The sequence below is a fragment of the Microtus pennsylvanicus genome, chromosome 11 (assembly GCF_037038515.1).
Source record: "Microtus pennsylvanicus isolate mMicPen1 chromosome 11, mMicPen1.hap1, whole genome shotgun sequence".
Lineage (NCBI taxonomy): Eukaryota > Metazoa > Chordata > Mammalia > Rodentia > Cricetidae > Microtus > Microtus pennsylvanicus.
Genome location: NC_134589.1, coordinates 17,158,403 through 17,175,260, shown reverse-complemented (window position 1 = coordinate 17,175,260; position 16,858 = coordinate 17,158,403). Strand labels below are relative to the sequence as shown.

General features: G+C 48.2%; 1 protein-coding gene across 1 annotated transcript in view; it reads left to right on the top strand.

The window, feature by feature from the left end:
• Itgb3 (integrin subunit beta 3) overlaps positions 1-16,858 on the top strand; it is a 58,769-nt gene that overhangs the window by 31,028 nt on the left and 10,883 nt on the right. Inside the window, exons 6-11 of the mRNA XM_075990413.1 lie at positions 143-304; positions 2,593-2,688; positions 3,254-3,343; positions 4,276-4,415; positions 6,323-6,747; positions 15,949-16,171. Of these exons, the coding sequence (XP_075846528.1) occupies positions 143-304; positions 2,593-2,688; positions 3,254-3,343; positions 4,276-4,415; positions 6,323-6,747; positions 15,949-16,171 (1,136 nt within the window). The remainder of the gene's footprint in view (positions 1-142; positions 305-2,592; positions 2,689-3,253; positions 3,344-4,275; positions 4,416-6,322; positions 6,748-15,948; positions 16,172-16,858) is intronic.

The window sequence follows — 16,858 nt, the reverse complement described above, 5'->3', positions numbered from 1 at the left end:
GTTCTAGTTTATGTTCCAAGGCTTGGGGCTGAGCTCCCTCTTCAATTCAGCTTGTCCAGCTCTTTAGGTACGGAGGTTCTAGGGTCTTTGTTCTGCACTGATGACGTAGCTGAAGCTGCCGTGTTTTTTTTTTTTTAAACAGGAACAAATTGGCTGGAGGAATGACGCATCCCACTTGCTGGTGTTCACCACCGATGCCAAGACCCACATTGCACTGGATGGAAGGCTGGCAGGCATTGTCCTGCCCAATGATGGGCAGTGTCACATTGGCAGTGACAACCATTACTCTGCCTCCACGACCATGGTGAGATGCCTGGTCCCCCTGTGGTCCTCGTTCACTCTGATAGGGCTGTCTTATTCCAGGCAAGGGTTTTGTGTGAATCTGAGAATGGCCTTTGCTCTGGGCATTATGTGGGGCTCAGCTAAGGCCTGTTTCTGCCACATCCGAATGGGGCACCCTCATTCAGGGTATAAACGGTCTGACCATGAGAGATGACCATGCCTGTGTGAGTGTTCACACTGACTCCACGGTCATCAGCATCAGCATCAGCATCTTGGCATCCAGCATGTGCTCAGGTGTGGTTACTGGAGGAAGATGGGAAAAGAGGACAAAGGTCTCACTGATGAAATGAAAGACCCAGAGAGCAGCGCCTCTTGGGGAAAGGTTAAAGGGCACAGAGCCGTTTGGTTTGAAGGAAAGATAATTTGTGGATAATTTAGGATGATAGGTAAGAAAACTCCTGAAAAGTTATTTTATATGCTTTAATTAACTATAGATAGTTAATTAAGAGGAAAGGAGCTTAAATTTAAATGGGAGCAATTGGTGTCAGTCGTTGGGCAAATGTAGCTAAATTTAAAATAATAACACTTTGGGTAGTTGGATTAAATCTTGACTCTTTGCCTGTCTTGTCCCCTCACCCCTTCGTTTTCTTGAGACAGGGTCTTGCCATGCAGCCCAGGCTTGTAATTCTTAGTCCTCTTGCCATCACCCCACGGATGTGAGGGTACATTCATGTGACACTATGCCTACTTTGTTTATTTCTTTATGGAGGAAGGGTCTTGTTCTGTACATAGCCTAGGCTGGCCTTCGCCTTGCAATCCTTCTGCCTCAGTCTTCCAAGTGTTGGGATTAGAAATTTATACTACCATGAATGTTTTTCCCCCAGCATCTCACAATATATTAGATAAGTGTTCACCCACTGAGCCATTCCCAGCCTACTCTTTATTTTTTAAAGTCAATAAATAGAGGAACCACCTTACAGCTGAAAAGTGATTAAAGGCAGGAGACTGAGCTGGCGATCTTATGAGAAGTTGAGCACTGTCAGACAATGGGCCAGTTAGCAACTTCAATACTAGTTTATACAAGGCATTGGCCAGGAGCTGGGAGATGAAAAAGCTGTAAGGACTGACTCTTAGAAGGCTTTTGGCTTAGATGAAGAGAGAGGCTATATTCCAACATCTGTATTAATAGCACAGGACACATGCTGAGTGCTAGGTGTCTGATACAATCAAAATCTGTCAGCAGGAAAGGAGGAAAAGCTCTGTAGGAGCTAGGGTGGTCAAGGAAGGCCTTGTGGAGGAGGTGAGCTTAGGCAAAGGAAGAAGGAGGATTGCCAAGATGAGATTGCCATGGCAGGAGGAATGTGCTGGAACAGTGCTGAGTTGAAGAGGGGTAGGGGAGAGTGGTGGTTGGTGATCATGAGAGCGAGGCTAGACCATTTGCCCAGAGCTTTATAGCAGGATCAATAGAGTGAGGCTAGACCATTGCCTAGAGCTTTATAGCAGGATCAATAGAGTGAGGCTAGACCATTTGCCCAGAGCTTTATAGCAGTATCAATAGAGTGAGGCTAGACCATTGCCTAGAGCTCTACAACAGAATCGATAGAGTGAGGCTAGACCATTTGCCCAGAGCTCTATAATAGGATTGATAGAGCGAGGCTAGACCATTTGCCCAGAGCTCACAGCAGTGGGTCCTAACTCATGGGGCTGGCTTGAATCTGAGTGGGAAGGAAGGAGCTTGATTTCAGAACACCACGAGCCCAGGGCTCACAGCTAAGTTTGCCGTGCTTTGTCCTTCTCACTCATCTCGTGTTCCGGTTTCTGTTGCTAACAATACAATAGCGCAGACACAGTAAGCCAGAAAAGACCTTTAGTTTTGTTCTTAGAAATTGGCAAGTTTGAGTGACCACATCTGGTCATCATCATTTTTGGCTGAGTCCCAAGACTCTCCGGCATGAAGCAGAGGTCAGGGAGCGTGTGTATGGGTTTCTGTTTCATTGTTTTCCTCTTATAAAGTTAGCGGGGATTCAACTCTGGGGGCTTCACCACAATGACCTCTAACCCTGTTTATTTCCCAGACACTCTACTCCTAAATACTGTAGAGGGTTTGTCTTCACCCTTCAGCATCTCACAGTTTCAACACATGAAACCCAAGGGACACACTGGAGCCACACCCAAACCACAATACCTCACTTTGATTAGTGGATAAAAATCTTAAAGTTATACATTTCCCTGGTTGTACCCCAGATAAGACAAGTTCAAAGGCTTAGCGTCCAGGGAAGCATGAACCTTCACCTCTTCCCCCTTTTCCAGGATTATCCATCTCTGGGGCTCATGACTGAGAAACTATCCCAGAAAAACATTAACCTGATTTTCGCAGTCACTGAAAATGTCGCCAACCTCTATCAGGTAATCATGCCTCTGGGGCTTCTGTCCTGTCACCAGAGATGAACCTGTCCCAGGTGGCCAGCCCATGCTGTCAGTATCCAGGGACCTGACCAGGAAAATCCTTTCTACACCCATTCTCCGGGTACTTCACATAGTTCTCCCTGTAACCTCTAACCTACTAGGAAGAGGGTGTTTGTGGTGGCGGCGGGAGATAATTCAGTGGGAGGAGGGGGCGTAAAAAGGTTTCCTACTTTCCCTCAGCTAGGAAAATCTGCTAGATCTGTTTTGGTAGTGACAAGTGAGACATCCCACAGTGCCTTCCAAACTTCATTTTAAGACTGCCAGTCTGGCAGTGGGTGGTGCACACCTTTATTCCAGCGCTTGGGAGGCAGAGGCAGGCAGATCTCTGAGTTTAAGGCCAGCTTGGTTTTGAGAGAGAATTCCAGGACAGCTAGGGCTACACAGAGAAACCCTGTCTTGATGTCTCCCCCCGCCCCCAACGACAACAACTGCCAGTCTGACTAGGGGACTTTGAGGAGACCACTTTCCCTCAGTAAGCTATATGTGTTTTTGTCTTCCTTTCTAGAATTATAGCGAGCTTATTCCGGGGACCACAGTGGGAATCCTGTCTGATGACTCAAGCAATGTCCTCCAGCTCATTGTGGATGCTTATGGGGTAAGGCTGTTGGCCTTAGGAGGGACGTAGTGGTCAGTCTGCAATGGAAACCTGATACATTCCCTTCAGCGATGAAATTTCTTAAAATGAACGGGCCTTGAGGCCGTGCTTGGGTCTGGAGGTGGAAGGGAGGGGGTGGAAGCAATACAATACGGAAACCTAAACAAGGGGACGAGAAGCTTCCCTTGAAAGCCTGAAGAGGAACTTGATTAAGAGTGAGGGAGGTCGAGAAGAGAGAGGGAGAGAAAGAGGGAGAACTTGCTTGAGGGCGAAGGCAGGGGGACCCTCTTCGAAAGCAGCCTTTCTCCCCAGGACAAAGGAGTGGTCTGGCTTTATATGGGCTTTTTAGGAGTGGCAGGAAGTTTCATATCATGTGATTCAGTTGAACACGGCCTGTAGAGAAGCCAGGTACTCTGACACTGAGAGCTGTCAAGTCACAGTACAAACTGCTTTGGGACTCTGTCCCAAAGAGAGCTGAAGTACTGTATGAACTGACCTGGGCTATGGGCTCAGGCCTAAAGGCGCAGGCCCATGTTCTAACAGAGCCAAGGTCTTTGGAATCCTGACTGCCTTTCTCCCACGCGACCTTCCTGTTTCCCTCTTGTGTTCCTCGAGGTAGAGGATGGCCAGCTCTGGGAATGGTGGCATCTTTTGGAGAGAAAATGGGCCAGGAAGGAAGGCCAGGGAGGAACAGGACAGAGGTAGAGGGGACGGCAGATGTGGGTTAGATGTACAGGGACAGCTGTGGGGCAGAATAAGGGACAGCCAGGTCCTAATGACACCCAGAAGAGGCGACTGAGCAGAGACCATAGGGCAGCAACTGGCAGAGAAACCCCAGCCTCAGGCAAGTCCCAGCCCACTGTGTTGGCTTTGAGTGGGATGGACTTGGCTTTTGTCTGTTTCCTTACTTTCTTTTGTCCTTTTCTGCTCAGAAAATCCGCTCTAAAGTGGAGCTGGAAGTGCGTGACCTCCCTGAAGAGCTGTCACTCTCCTTCAATGCCACCTGCCTCAACAACGAGGTCATCCCAGGCCTTAAGTCTTGTGTGGGACTCAAGATTGGAGACACGGTGAGGTGGTCTAGGCAGGGGCTGATATTGAAGCTGTGACCCGGGGCCCCAGAATCTGCGTGTACCTTATTGTAGGCAAATATAGGTGAATCCACAGGAGCCTTTCAAATGGCTATTGGGGATTTATCAGAAAACACTCATGAGGTACACAACAAGGTAGATAGTCACCGAGAGCTTCTGTTCTGCCGGGGGTGGGGGGAGGGAAGGCAATGGAACCAGCAGTCTGATCTCTGACCACCACACAAGAGAGGGAGAGCCTGCCCCCCTCTTTCTTTTAAAGGAGTTATATCAGCAGACAAGAAGCTCCGCCTCTATTGGGGCTGGAGAACCCAAGGTCATGAGCGGGGTGAATACCCACTACACCCCAACCTTTTCCAGAATTAGAAGTTTGATTATGAGAGCTCTTAATCTTTCCTCTTGAAGTGTCTGCTGCCTAAGGTTTACTTCCTACCAGTTTTTGAGAACTGTTGTAGATTGTTTCCCGGCTGCACAGACCCGAATGATAACACAGAAACTATATCAATTACAACATTGTTTGGCCAATAGCTTAGGCTTGTTTCTAGCTAACTCTTACATCTTAAATTAACCCATTTCTGTTAATATGTGTATCATCCCAAGGGTGTGCGCTACTGATAAGGTTCTGGCTGGCCGCTGGCATCTTTCTCCTTCAGCTACGTGGCATTTCTTCGACTCCGCCTACTTTCTCTATCTCTTCGGATTTCCCACCTGGCTTTACTCTACTAAGCCACTGGCTGAAAGAACTTCTTTAATAACCAATGGTAATAAAACATATACATTCATACAAAGGAGCATCCCACATCAAACCTTCATATCGGTTTGCTGTGTTCACACCTGTACATCTGATTGCAAGTGAAATGATCTCTACCCACCCAGAGTAATGCCTTTCTCTTCTCTGCAATCTATCATCTGTAGACTTTTGCCAACCACTGACTGTGTGCTAGGCTTTATTCTTGCTCATGAAAACAATCCAACAAATAGCAAGCAGAGCAGGCAAAAATACCCACCCACCTTGGGACTTAAGAGTGCAAATGTTCGTCTTGCCCCTCTGTTCTCTCCATGGTTTTCTTGATTATTATTCTTTTAAAAGTTTATGTATATGGTTATTTTGCCGGTGTGTGTGTGTGTGTGTGTGTGTGTGTGTGTGTGTGTGTGTGTGTGTTTGGGTATCACTTGGGTGCCTGGTGCCTGTGGAGCCAGAAGAGTGTGTCTGATTCCTTGGAACTCGAGTTACAGATGGTTGTGACCTGCCGTGTGGATTTGAACCCAGGCCCTCTGGAAGGGTAGCCAGTGTTCTTACCTTGCTGAGCCATCTCTCTAGGTCCCCTTGTTTTCTTTGTTTGTTGGTCCTCCTCTGCTCTCTCCAAGGCACTGGTGGATGGGAGAGAGGAATGAAGAAAAATAGGTCTTTTGGTCCATTGCCCTGTATGTTTATTTCCTAAACATATGTGTTCACAGCTCACAGCTCACACCCTCCAATGACACTTTATACTGCAATCCCTCAGGTTGTGACTGACCACTCTATGGCATGGTGTGATGCAAAGCAGCATTTTGCGCGTCCTGCTGTTAATATGTAATAATAATACTCCAGCAGGCTTAGTTGGCATCACAGATCCTGTCCTGCTTGAGCTGGTTGACTTCTCAGGAGAAAACCAGCCTTTTATTGCTAGGCTGTAACCATCTGTCCAATCAAATAGGTCCCAGTAGTAACTATGATGTCAGTGTAGCTTTTACTATGTAGCCTTTGACAGAATTAAGGTCAAGAAACTCCCCACGGCAGTTGGATTTGACACCCAGTTTTGTTGTCCTTCGTAGGATGCAGCACAGCATTTCTCTAGGGCGGGTGGTACCCAGATCCACTTAGGTCTGAATGTCGTCTTTCCATCCAGGTGAGCTTTAGCGTCGAGGCCAAGGTACGCGGCTGCCCCCAGGAGAAGGAGCAGTCTTTCACCATCAAGCCTGTGGGCTTTAAGGATAGCCTCACCGTCCAGGTCACCTTTGACTGTGACTGTGCCTGCCAGGCCTCTGCCCAGCCCCTCAGCCCACGCTGCAACAATGGCAATGGGACCTTTGAGTGTGGAGTGTGCCGCTGTGACCAGGGCTGGCTGGGATCTATGTGTGAGTGCTCCGAGGAGGACTACCGGCCCTCTCAGCAGGAGGAGTGCAGCGCCAAGGAGGGCCAACCCGTCTGCAGCCAGCGGGGCGAGTGCCTCTGCGGCCAGTGTGTATGCCACAGCAGTGACTTCGGCAAGATCACGGGCAAGTTCTGCGAGTGTGACGACTTCTCCTGTGTCCGCTACAAAGGGGAGATGTGCTCTGGTGAGTAGGAGCACACCGCTGCGTGCTCAACAGCCATGCGCGCACACATGCGCACCCCAGGCACCATGTGGGCGCCATGTGGCGGGCTTGAGATTGGCGAGGGAACTGGGGATCCATTTCACTCAGAGCAGAAAACCGCCTTGTTCGTGGGGCATAGGGAAGCTAAGATGAGGGTAGGCCGGAGGATCAACTTATTTTTCATTTAAAAAAAATCAGCCTCATGATAAACTGTTAAGTGTTCACAGATGGAAAATATGATATTGGAATATGCCGTAAAGTTCATAATAATTTTACTTGACTTTATCCTTCTAGCACCAGTAGACAGTAGTGGTATATATGCAAGATACTGGGCACTTAGAACAGTATTTGGAAAATGATATACTTGTGCTAAATGTTATCCCTGTTCTATTATCTGTTCGTTACTATTGGTATTTATATTCTAGGCCTGTGCTATCCAAGGGATCCACTAGCCACATGTAACTATTTAAACTAATTGAGAGAGAAACCACAAATTCAGTTTTTCAGTTGGTCAGTGGCCACGTGCCTAGTGGCTATCATAATGGACCATGGGGATACTGAGCATTTTGACATAGCAGAAAGTTCACTAGAGAGTTACAGTAGAGACTTCCTACCAGAAGATTAAAATTGTGTGTGTGTGTGTGCACATGCATGTATACTGGTACAGAGACCAGAGGTGGGCATTTGGTGTCTTCCTCAATCACTTTCCATGTTTGGGAAGGACCAGCTCAGCCGGGGCATTGGGACCTACAAGACCAGGTCTCAGGAATAGGTGGGTAAGGAGTCAGCGAATGACAGATAGACACAAGACTCAAAGGAATTGTATCTGAATGTATCTTTATTAGGCATGAGGCTCATCCTTTATACAGAAAGATTGCTTACAACATGTATTGTTTTTTCATGTGGTACAGATTATTTTTAGAGTCATTATATCAGATACATGAGGATAGATTTCCATCAGACAGATGTCCCTGGTATTAGTTTCGATATAAATCTTTATCTAGCCTATGAGTTCATGGCATTTTGAGCTAAGGGCAAGCGGTTGTGGTTAACAGTCACACAGTCTACGGTCTTTTTATATTTCTGCCATCTATGCAGAAGAACTTCTTCTTTCCTTCTCCTCCATATTTCTAACTCCTTTTCAATCCTTCCCCAAAACCAATCTCAAGACGTTACAGGCATTTATCTCTCTCTTCTATCCTTATCCCATCTTTGCTGAATCTGTCTTAATTGCTTAATTAAGTTTGTCTTTTGTTCTTTATTTACTAAGCACCAGATTAAACTTGGAAACCTTTTTGCCTTGAATGTTAACCCATCTTCCTCCATTAGCATCATATACTCCCTGTATATGGCAATATCTCATCACTAGACTCTGGAAACTTAAACATACTGTCTTCCCTTCCAGAAGAAACCAGACTGCATTCCTTAGAACATAAGCAGGTAATGCCAAAAGTGCAAGGGCTCCAGTGCAGGAAGCACAGCACACACACCTTCTCTGCGGGCACTCTTCCTTGAAACTTGTGCCACAGCCTATATGAGAAATCACACAGACTCTGCAGGAGGTGGCGTGACAAATGTTGCTTTTTGAGATAGGCTCTTTCATGGACCCTGGAGCTGACCAGTTTGCTAGGTTAGCTGGTCAGTGAGCTCCAAAGATTCAACTGTTTTTGCTTCCCAGTGTTGGGGCTACACACATGTAGACATGTATGTGCCACTGAGCCTAGATTTATTTTCCAAAACATGAGTGCTGTAGATGTGAACTCAGGTCCTCATGTGTGCAATGCAAGCTGTCTCTCCAGCCTGGGGACTATAATGTTGAACCTGAAGGGTCTGAATTGTCCTTATTGAAAAACCTAGCTGGGCGATGGTGGCGCATGCCTTTAATCCCAGCACTCGGGAGGCAGAGGCAGGTGGAACTCTGTGAGTTCAAGACCAGCCTGGTCTACAGAGCTAGTTCCAGAACAGGCTCCAAAGCCACAGAGAAACCCTGTCTCGAAAAATCAAAAAAAAAAAAAAAAGAAAAAAGAAAAAAGAAAAAAGAAAGAAAAGAAAAACCTAGTGCGCCTCTGAGGCCCATTGATAACTTCAAACTGGCCCCAAGGACCACTGTTAGGCACTTTTCTGACCAGGAGAAGCCAAATTGCTGTGAGTATGGTCTTTATCTGAGTACTCTCAGGGCAATGGACAGTCTGAGCTTTCTTCTTAGGCTCTGGAGGAAGGTTTATGTTGGACTGTAGTTGCTATGATTTAACTCTGTTTGGGACGGACAGGCTGCAGACTTGGACTGTTGTTGCTGTGATTTAACCCTGTTTGGGACGGACAGACTGCAGACATTTTCAAGTTGGTTGGAGCTGGGTTCTGGGCATTCTGTGTGATCAACTGAACGGAGAGGCTCTACTTGTTTTCTGTGATAATCTAAGACCCAGACAGGCTTCATTGCATTAGGGTTTAGCCGGCTGAGCTCAGTTGACCCAGGTGTTCACTTTAACGTGATGGCACATGTCTAAAATACCAGCATTATAGGCTATCTATAGACTATAATCAGGAGGTCAAGGTCATCCTCAGCTACATAGCAAGTTTGTGGTTAGCCAACACCCAACCATCACCACCACCACCACCACAAAGGAGCTGAATCAAAAAAACAAATATGCCATGACCAAACTGGCCCCAAGGGGCTAGAGAAACTGCTCAGTGGTTAAGAGCAGGTGCTATTCTTGTAGATGACCTGAGTTCAGTTTCCAGGTGGTTCACCTGCAACTCCAGCCACAGAGAAGCTAATGCCTCTGACCTGCGAGGGCACCTGCACTCAAAGCGTGCATGCCCAACATACGCATAAGTAAAAGAATCTTTTAAAAACATAAAACGTATGCACCACAGACATAAAAAATGATACCTCTTCTGATCCGTGACATTGTTTACTTCAGTCACGCCAGCAAGTGTTGGGGGAAAGCGGTATAACTATTCACTACAGCAGTGGAGAGAGACCAGGGCCCTGATGAGAACAGACGTACGAGAGCAGTTTGAACTAGGGAATCAGGGCTTTCAGCTCATTTGAGCATCTAATAGTATTTCTTCCATGTTCAGACCACCAAAGACTCACCCAAAGGAGCAAGCTGGGAATGCTGGGAAAGGCCTACAGAAGAGCCTCCGGGCCCCTTCACTCCTCCAGGGTTGATTGGTTCCGGTCTAGTGTGAGGTCTGTGGGAGGGATCCCAGCCAGTGTGTGTTGGTTTTGGCTCCCAACCCTAAAGCCTCAGCAATTCCCACTCTCTGAGGTGTAGATTTCTGGTCCTGTGTGCTCCACTCTAATCCACTAAGGAGACTCATTTGGCGGCAGCACCCATTTTTTTACTGCTTCTTGCCAGGGTGTCTGGTGCCCACCTAGCCTCACATCTTCCTCTTGTGACACTGTTATCACATTCCCAGAGGCACTTGCCTGTGGAGTACTTGGAATCATGCTGACATTTGCTTCACACGGGTGAACAAGGGGTTATGCATGGTTCCAGTTCCTCAGTGTCCCTCTTCTCCGAGGCCTGCCTTGTGGGGACCATAGGACAGGAGTGCCTGCTCTTTTACTAGCACGTGAGCTCTGAGCACGGCAGGTGGCTCTGACTGACTCCTCCCTACTTCAGGCTTGGTGTTTGAGGTTGCATGAGTCTCTAACCCCTACCACAGACAGCAGGGAGATAGGACTGGCACCCTCCTCCTCAGGTTCTTCTCCGCCCCGTTACACACAGATAGGCTTCCTCCGTGGGCTCTGCCCTGTGCTCTAGCCACACGCGAGGACCAGGTGTCAACAGACGACTTTCCTGTTTAATAATAGATGGAAGTGTCCTACACATAAGCAGTCTCAGCCTGCTAGAACCTGGAGGTGTCCGCAGAGTCCCCAGAGTCCCCAGAGAGACTCATGGATAGGGGAGACCTGGGCAGGTTCATGGAGGTGGTTATGTCTGACGGAGCTCTAAGGAAGGCTGGTTCATGTAGGAAAGGAGTGGAGTTGGTCTGGAAGTCTGGCTTGGCAGGGAGATCACACACCCTGTGGTTGGAACCCTTCTCCCTCCCCTTCCTCTCCCATTTCTTGCTCCCTCTTTTGGCTTTCCTGTGAACCCAGCCTAGGGCCCACTTTGACTGGAGAGGTGCCAACACTGTGACATTACTACACTGTGGTTTCCTTTAAGGGCAGCCTCTGCCAGGTCTCGGGGTCAGCCTGCTGGTCCGGCTACCCGCTTCCATTCCCATCATCACTGGCCCAGCAGGTCATCCTGTCAAAGCTCACTTTGTTTTGCTTCACAAAGGGAACACTGTGGGACGAGGGTTCTGTGGAGGCTGAGGCCTCTTCTGAGTGCTGCCAGGCCTCTGTGGCATCCTTCTTTCCCCATCCAGGCATCGTGGCTAAAGCCAAGGCATAGTGGGCACCATGGGGTCCATTCTGCTGTCTGGCATACCCACCCCCAGCTGCTGTCTGGAGGGCTGACTGATTACAGTTCACAGCTGCCTTTCTTTGGCGCTGACAGGAGTAGCCTTGCCTTCAGAAGTTGACCAAGGACTGGTGAAGGAAGGTTCTACCAGGGCACTTCCTTTTCCTCAAAGTAGTCCTAGCTCTGTGGTGCCATTCATTATTCCAGACTCTCCAGGGATTCAGGCTGAAGGGAGTTTCTATTCTAGACCACATAGCTGCTGTGTATGTGTGTGTGTGTGTGTGTGTGCAAGCATGTGCATGCACACGTGCATGTGTGGAAGTCACACGATCACCCTGAGTGTCATTCCTCAAGAATTGTCTACCTTGCTTATTGAGACGGGGTCTCCTGCTGGGACCCGGAGTGTGAGCGGGCTCCAGGCCTCTTCCTGTTTCTGCCTTCCTGTACTGGGTTTATAACTATGTCTCTGCACACCGGCTTTTTACATGGGTGCTGGGCATAGAGCTCAGTTCCTCTTGCTTCTGTGGCAAGCACTTTACCATTTCCCAAACCTAGCTGGCGTTTGACTGCTTCCTTCTTCCCTCCCGTCCTTCTCCCCAGTAAAGAAGAGCCTAGCCATAACCATGCTTCTAGAGAACCCAGCCTAAAACAGAGTATTTCTGTTCCAAGCTTTCCTCCAGCACCCACCCCCGAAGTCTCTAGATATCCCTGGGCAGCCTGCTTCTGGCCCCATCTTTTGTTCTTAATTTAAAACATTTATTTATTTAGGTATTTTAAGACATGGTTTCTTTGTGTAGTTTTGGCTGTCCTAGAACTCGCTCTATAGACCAGGTGTGCCTGGAACTCACAGAGGCCCACCTGCCTCTGCCTCTGCCTCTGAGTGCTGGGATCAAAGGCATGCATCACTACCACCCAGATTTTTTTTTTATTTTTTTAAAAATGATTTATTTTTATTTCATGGGCGTGTTTTGCCCACATGTGTGTCTGTGTAACGGCATCAAATCACTTGGAACTGTAGTTATGTAGACAGTTGTGTGTTGCCATGTTGGGGCTGGGAATTGAACCCGTGTTTTCTGGGACAGCAGCCAGTGCTCTTAACTGCTGAGCCATTTCTCTAGTCCCATCTTTTAAAAATATATGTGGGTGCTCTGCCTGCATGTACGTCTGCACATGTGCAAGCAATGCCTGTGGCGGCCAGAGGAGGGCATTGCATCCCCCTAGGATTGGAGTTACAGACACTTGGTAACCCACCTTGTGAGTGCTGGGACTCCAACTCCAGTCTTGGAAGAACATCTAGTGCTCCAACCCCAGTGTATAGCCTTGTCTGGCCTTGACCCCGTTTCTTTAGCATATCCTACAGGCTCACCACAACTGGCCCACCTGTTCTAAGAAATATTTCAAGCAAGTGATGTAGCTGAGTCTTAGTTACATGTTTGCATCTTGAATGGTGATGTGTTTATGGGAGGACATTGCCAGAGCCATCAGCAGAGGGACCCATAGTGCCCAAAAGACAGCGGGCCCAATGACAACCCTCCCCACCTTTTTGGAGCTACTGATGTGGTTTCCAGACCATTATTTGTTCCTCGCCTTTCCTCTGATTAACAGTTATGTTTTTATTATCCGTCCAGTTCTTCCTGATGCAGAGCTCTAGAGAATGGGTCACTTTTGGTAGTGTTAACTTCCAACTTTTAAACTCCTCTTTATTAACAGGACACACCGTCAATGGCTTTATCACTCTGAGACATCAAATCATTAGCGTTCTGTTGTCTAGGTAGGGAAAGTGCTCTAGGTCACATGTGCTGGAGACACACCTTCCCCAGGGGACCTCATAGTTATAACAGAAGGAGCAGAAGCACATTCGCCTATCCTGACCACCCAGCAGAATGGCACTGAGCTATTTTAATTTCAAAAGAATCAAGCAATCGCCTCCTAAGTTAGGACCTGCTACTATGCTTGTCAAATGTCCAAACTCTCTGATGTCAGACAAGGTGGAAATGGGCCTGCATTTTTGGCCTCCACAGTGCTGGAGCTGAGAGTGCTGCATCTTGCAGGCAACAGGAAATCAACGGCTGTCCCACTGAGTGAAGCTTGAGAAAAAGACCTCAAAGCCCTCCCCACAGTGATACACTTCCAACAGAAAGTGTGACCCAGATTAAAGGTGTGCCCTCCAGCCTCAAGGTCTGGATTAAGGGTGTGTATCATCCAGCCTCCTCCAGCAAGGCCACACCTCCTAATAGTGTCTTTCCCTATGAGTGTGTGGGGGCCAGATACATCCACACTACCACAACATAGAAGCAGCCACAGTGTGCTGGCAGAACATGAGAAGACACTTGACTCAACTTGAAGAGGTCAGAAAAAGTCAATGGGAGAAAGGAACACTTGAATTGGGCCTTAAGGATGAATGAAGAAAAAAATAAAATTTATGCCCTGACAATGATGAAATATGCATGGGCAGCCCATATATGGTCGTTCTGTTGAACTTGTCCATATTGGGTTTCACGGTCTAAGTTGATGAGGACGACTGACCAGGTCTCTTCCTCAAGAGAGCCCCAGTTCTCATTACAGATGGTTGTGAGCCACCATGTGGTTTCTGGACTTGAACTCAGGACCTTTGCAAGAGCAGGCATTGCTCTTAACTGCAGAGAGGGATTTGAAAAGACACAGAGTTAAAGGTAGAAAGAACAATATGAACGGAAACAGGAGACCATAGAAACAGTGCAGAAGAAGGGAATAGTCCAGGGTGTCGACTGATGTGTGGTCACTCGAGGCTGAGCCCTGACTCTGCTGTGTATCAGCTGTGGCCTGAAGCGAGTTCTGTGAGCTTTCTGACACGATGGGATTGTAAGAATGAATAGGGTAACTGGACAATAGGATAATAGGATATGACATGTGCTTAGCACATGTCGAATGCTCAGCAAATGCCCATGGACATTATTGTCATTGCTGTGAGTACTCGTGGCGCAACTTCCACTGGGAATATTCAGTTCCTTGGCTTTGGGAAGTAATACAGTTCTCTAGATGGCTTCCAAAGCTGATCTTCTGTGCTCTCGGCTACACAGGGTAGCACTTTCCAATCTTCCTAGTGCTGTGGCCCTTTACTACAGTTAGTTCCTCGTGTTGTGGTGACTCCCAACTATAAAATTATTTCATTGCTACTTCATAACTGTAATTTTGCTATGAGTCATACCATAAATATTTGATATGCAGGATATCTGATACACAACCCCTAAGGGGTTGCAACCCAAGCGTTGAGAACTGCTGACCTAGGGCAGCAGGATGTATTAATTGTTTACGTTGCTATTATAAAATACCCAAAAGAAATGAAGGAGGAAAGAGTTATTTTGGCTAATGATTCCAGTGGGTGCAGTCTATGTTTGTTTGGTCCCAAATGCTTTAGGCAGGACAGCGTAACAGCTGTTTCCTCTGCTGCTCACTTCATGGCTAACCTGGAAGCAGAGAGAGCAAGCCAGGAATTGGTCAGGGATATATCAGTTATACCCTACAAGGACCCAGTGACCTATTTCTCCTAGTGAGGCCCCACCTGTCAGGTCTCCAGAATCTCTCAAAATAGCATCACCCACTAGATCGAAACACAGGCATATGGAGGAATGGTTATGAGAGAAAGACAGGATGTGCCGGTGAGGTTGGATGATCATGAACCACACCTGCAACTTCAGAAATTAATTATGGCAAATGTTTTTGCAGCTTTGGTGTGGAGAGGCAGAGACAATAATTGATCAGCAGTTTGGTGGAGGCCTCTGGGCTATGTGTGGTCACCGCTAACCAGTTTCTGGCTGTCTACCTTTGGAAAATCTCTTTTCATTCAGTTTTTCTCGTTTTCTGCCGCCTTCTCTCTATGGTACTCATGGGATTTATTTATTAGTCCTGGCTCTCAGCAGGCTATAAGATAGGTTCTATTTATTATCTGCTTCCTTGGCTCTGCTGGCTGACTGTAGGCTCCCAGTGCCTGTCTGGCCTTGGGGACCCTATCCTTCTCCCTGCATACCCAGGAGTGCTGTGTGTGCCTTCCCTTCCCAGCATCGGCACAAGGCTGTGCAGGGTTTCTCCATCCCTCCATGCTCACTACAGAGCACTTTCTCATCTCATGTGTTCTCCTTCAGAGCCTTGCTTCTCACCTTGCAAGATGACAGTCAGCTGCTCTGAGAAACACAGTACTGGAGCTTGTTGGTCGGTCCATTATTTTGCTGAGGGAGGGGTTAGCTTGTTCAAATCAGAGCTTGTGTTGGTGTCTGACTTAACAGGGAGAAGAAGACAATGACAATGATGGTTGGCCTTTCAAGCCGCATCGGAGAGGAAGCATTGTCAGGTCAAAGGAGACGTGTGAAGGGCCTGGAGGAGCTTTTCACCATCACCAGCTTCATTACCATCTGGTGAAGTTCCCGGATGCTCTGTGTGCGCACAGGCTATAGATTCTTGCCGGACCAGCCCTTGGGGTTAAAGAGCTGGCTTTAGTTCTCAGACTGATGCTGGCAGAGAAGGCAGAAGGATTCAGAACAGGGCAAGAAAAAAGACAGGAAGTCTGGTAGACACAGATCTGAATATTCCTCTGCTTTCCAGGTCTTCTTCCTTGGGGTGCCTACATGTTCTCTGTGTCTGCTGGGTGGAGCTTTGCTGGCAATGAGCCAGTCCCTCCACTTACCTGCTGAATCACTGTTAGTCTGGCTGAAGGAACGGGTGACAGTAGCCTGTTGTCATGGGACTGGCTTCTCACCAGCTGGTCTGCTGTCCTGCGCTCTGTTTGTAGGCCATGGCCAGTGCAACTGCGGGGACTGCGTGTGTGACTCCGACTGGACTGGCTTCTACTGCAACTGCACAACCCGCACCGACACCTGCATGTCCAGCAATGGGCTGCTGTGCAGCGGCCGCGGCAACTGTGAATGTGGCAGCTGTGTCTGTGTCCAGCCAGGCTCCTACGGGGACACCTGTGAGAAGTGTCCCACTTGCCCAGATGCCTGCTCGTTTAAGAAGTGAGTGAACAGTCTGGAGAGAGCAGGGAGGCTGGGAGAAGTGAGAGGGACAGGGAGGCTGGGAGAAGGGAGAGGGGCAGGGAGGCCAGGAGAAGGGAGAGGGGCAGGGAGGCTGGGAGAAGGGAGAGGGTCAGGGAGGCCGGGAGAAGGGAGAGAGGCAGGGAGGCTGGGAGAAAGAAGAGAGGCAGGGAGGCTGGGAGGAACTAAGAGCCCCTCCCCCCAGAGTTCCCAGCTCCCAAGGATCTGGCTTGGAGAATGGTTTGCTCCGGCCAAATGACTACTTTCTTTTTTTCCCGTGATGCCTTTCTTTGGGAAGGCTGGAGGTGGTACCAGCTGTTCAGGGACCAGAGTGGTAGCAATTGCAGCAAGCCCTCTCTTCCAGAGTGGCACAACAAAGCCCTCTGCATTGGAAGGGGAAGCAAACAGGAAATTCTCTCAACATTCCTATGTAATGTTCTGATCCCTACGGGAGGTGCAAGGGCTGGCGTTATGGTAGGTGTCAGGTGAAATGGGCATTTTGCCACTATAGAATTGCCCTGTTTGGAACTTAGAGGAAGCCCAAGTTTGTGGTTCTACCATTGTCGGGTTCACAGTTAAACACTTTGGCTGTGGTAGGCTCAGTGCTTAGAAGAAAGAGCCTCATGCTGGGCTAAACACTTGGTTTTCACTGCCTTGAAATTCTTAGCG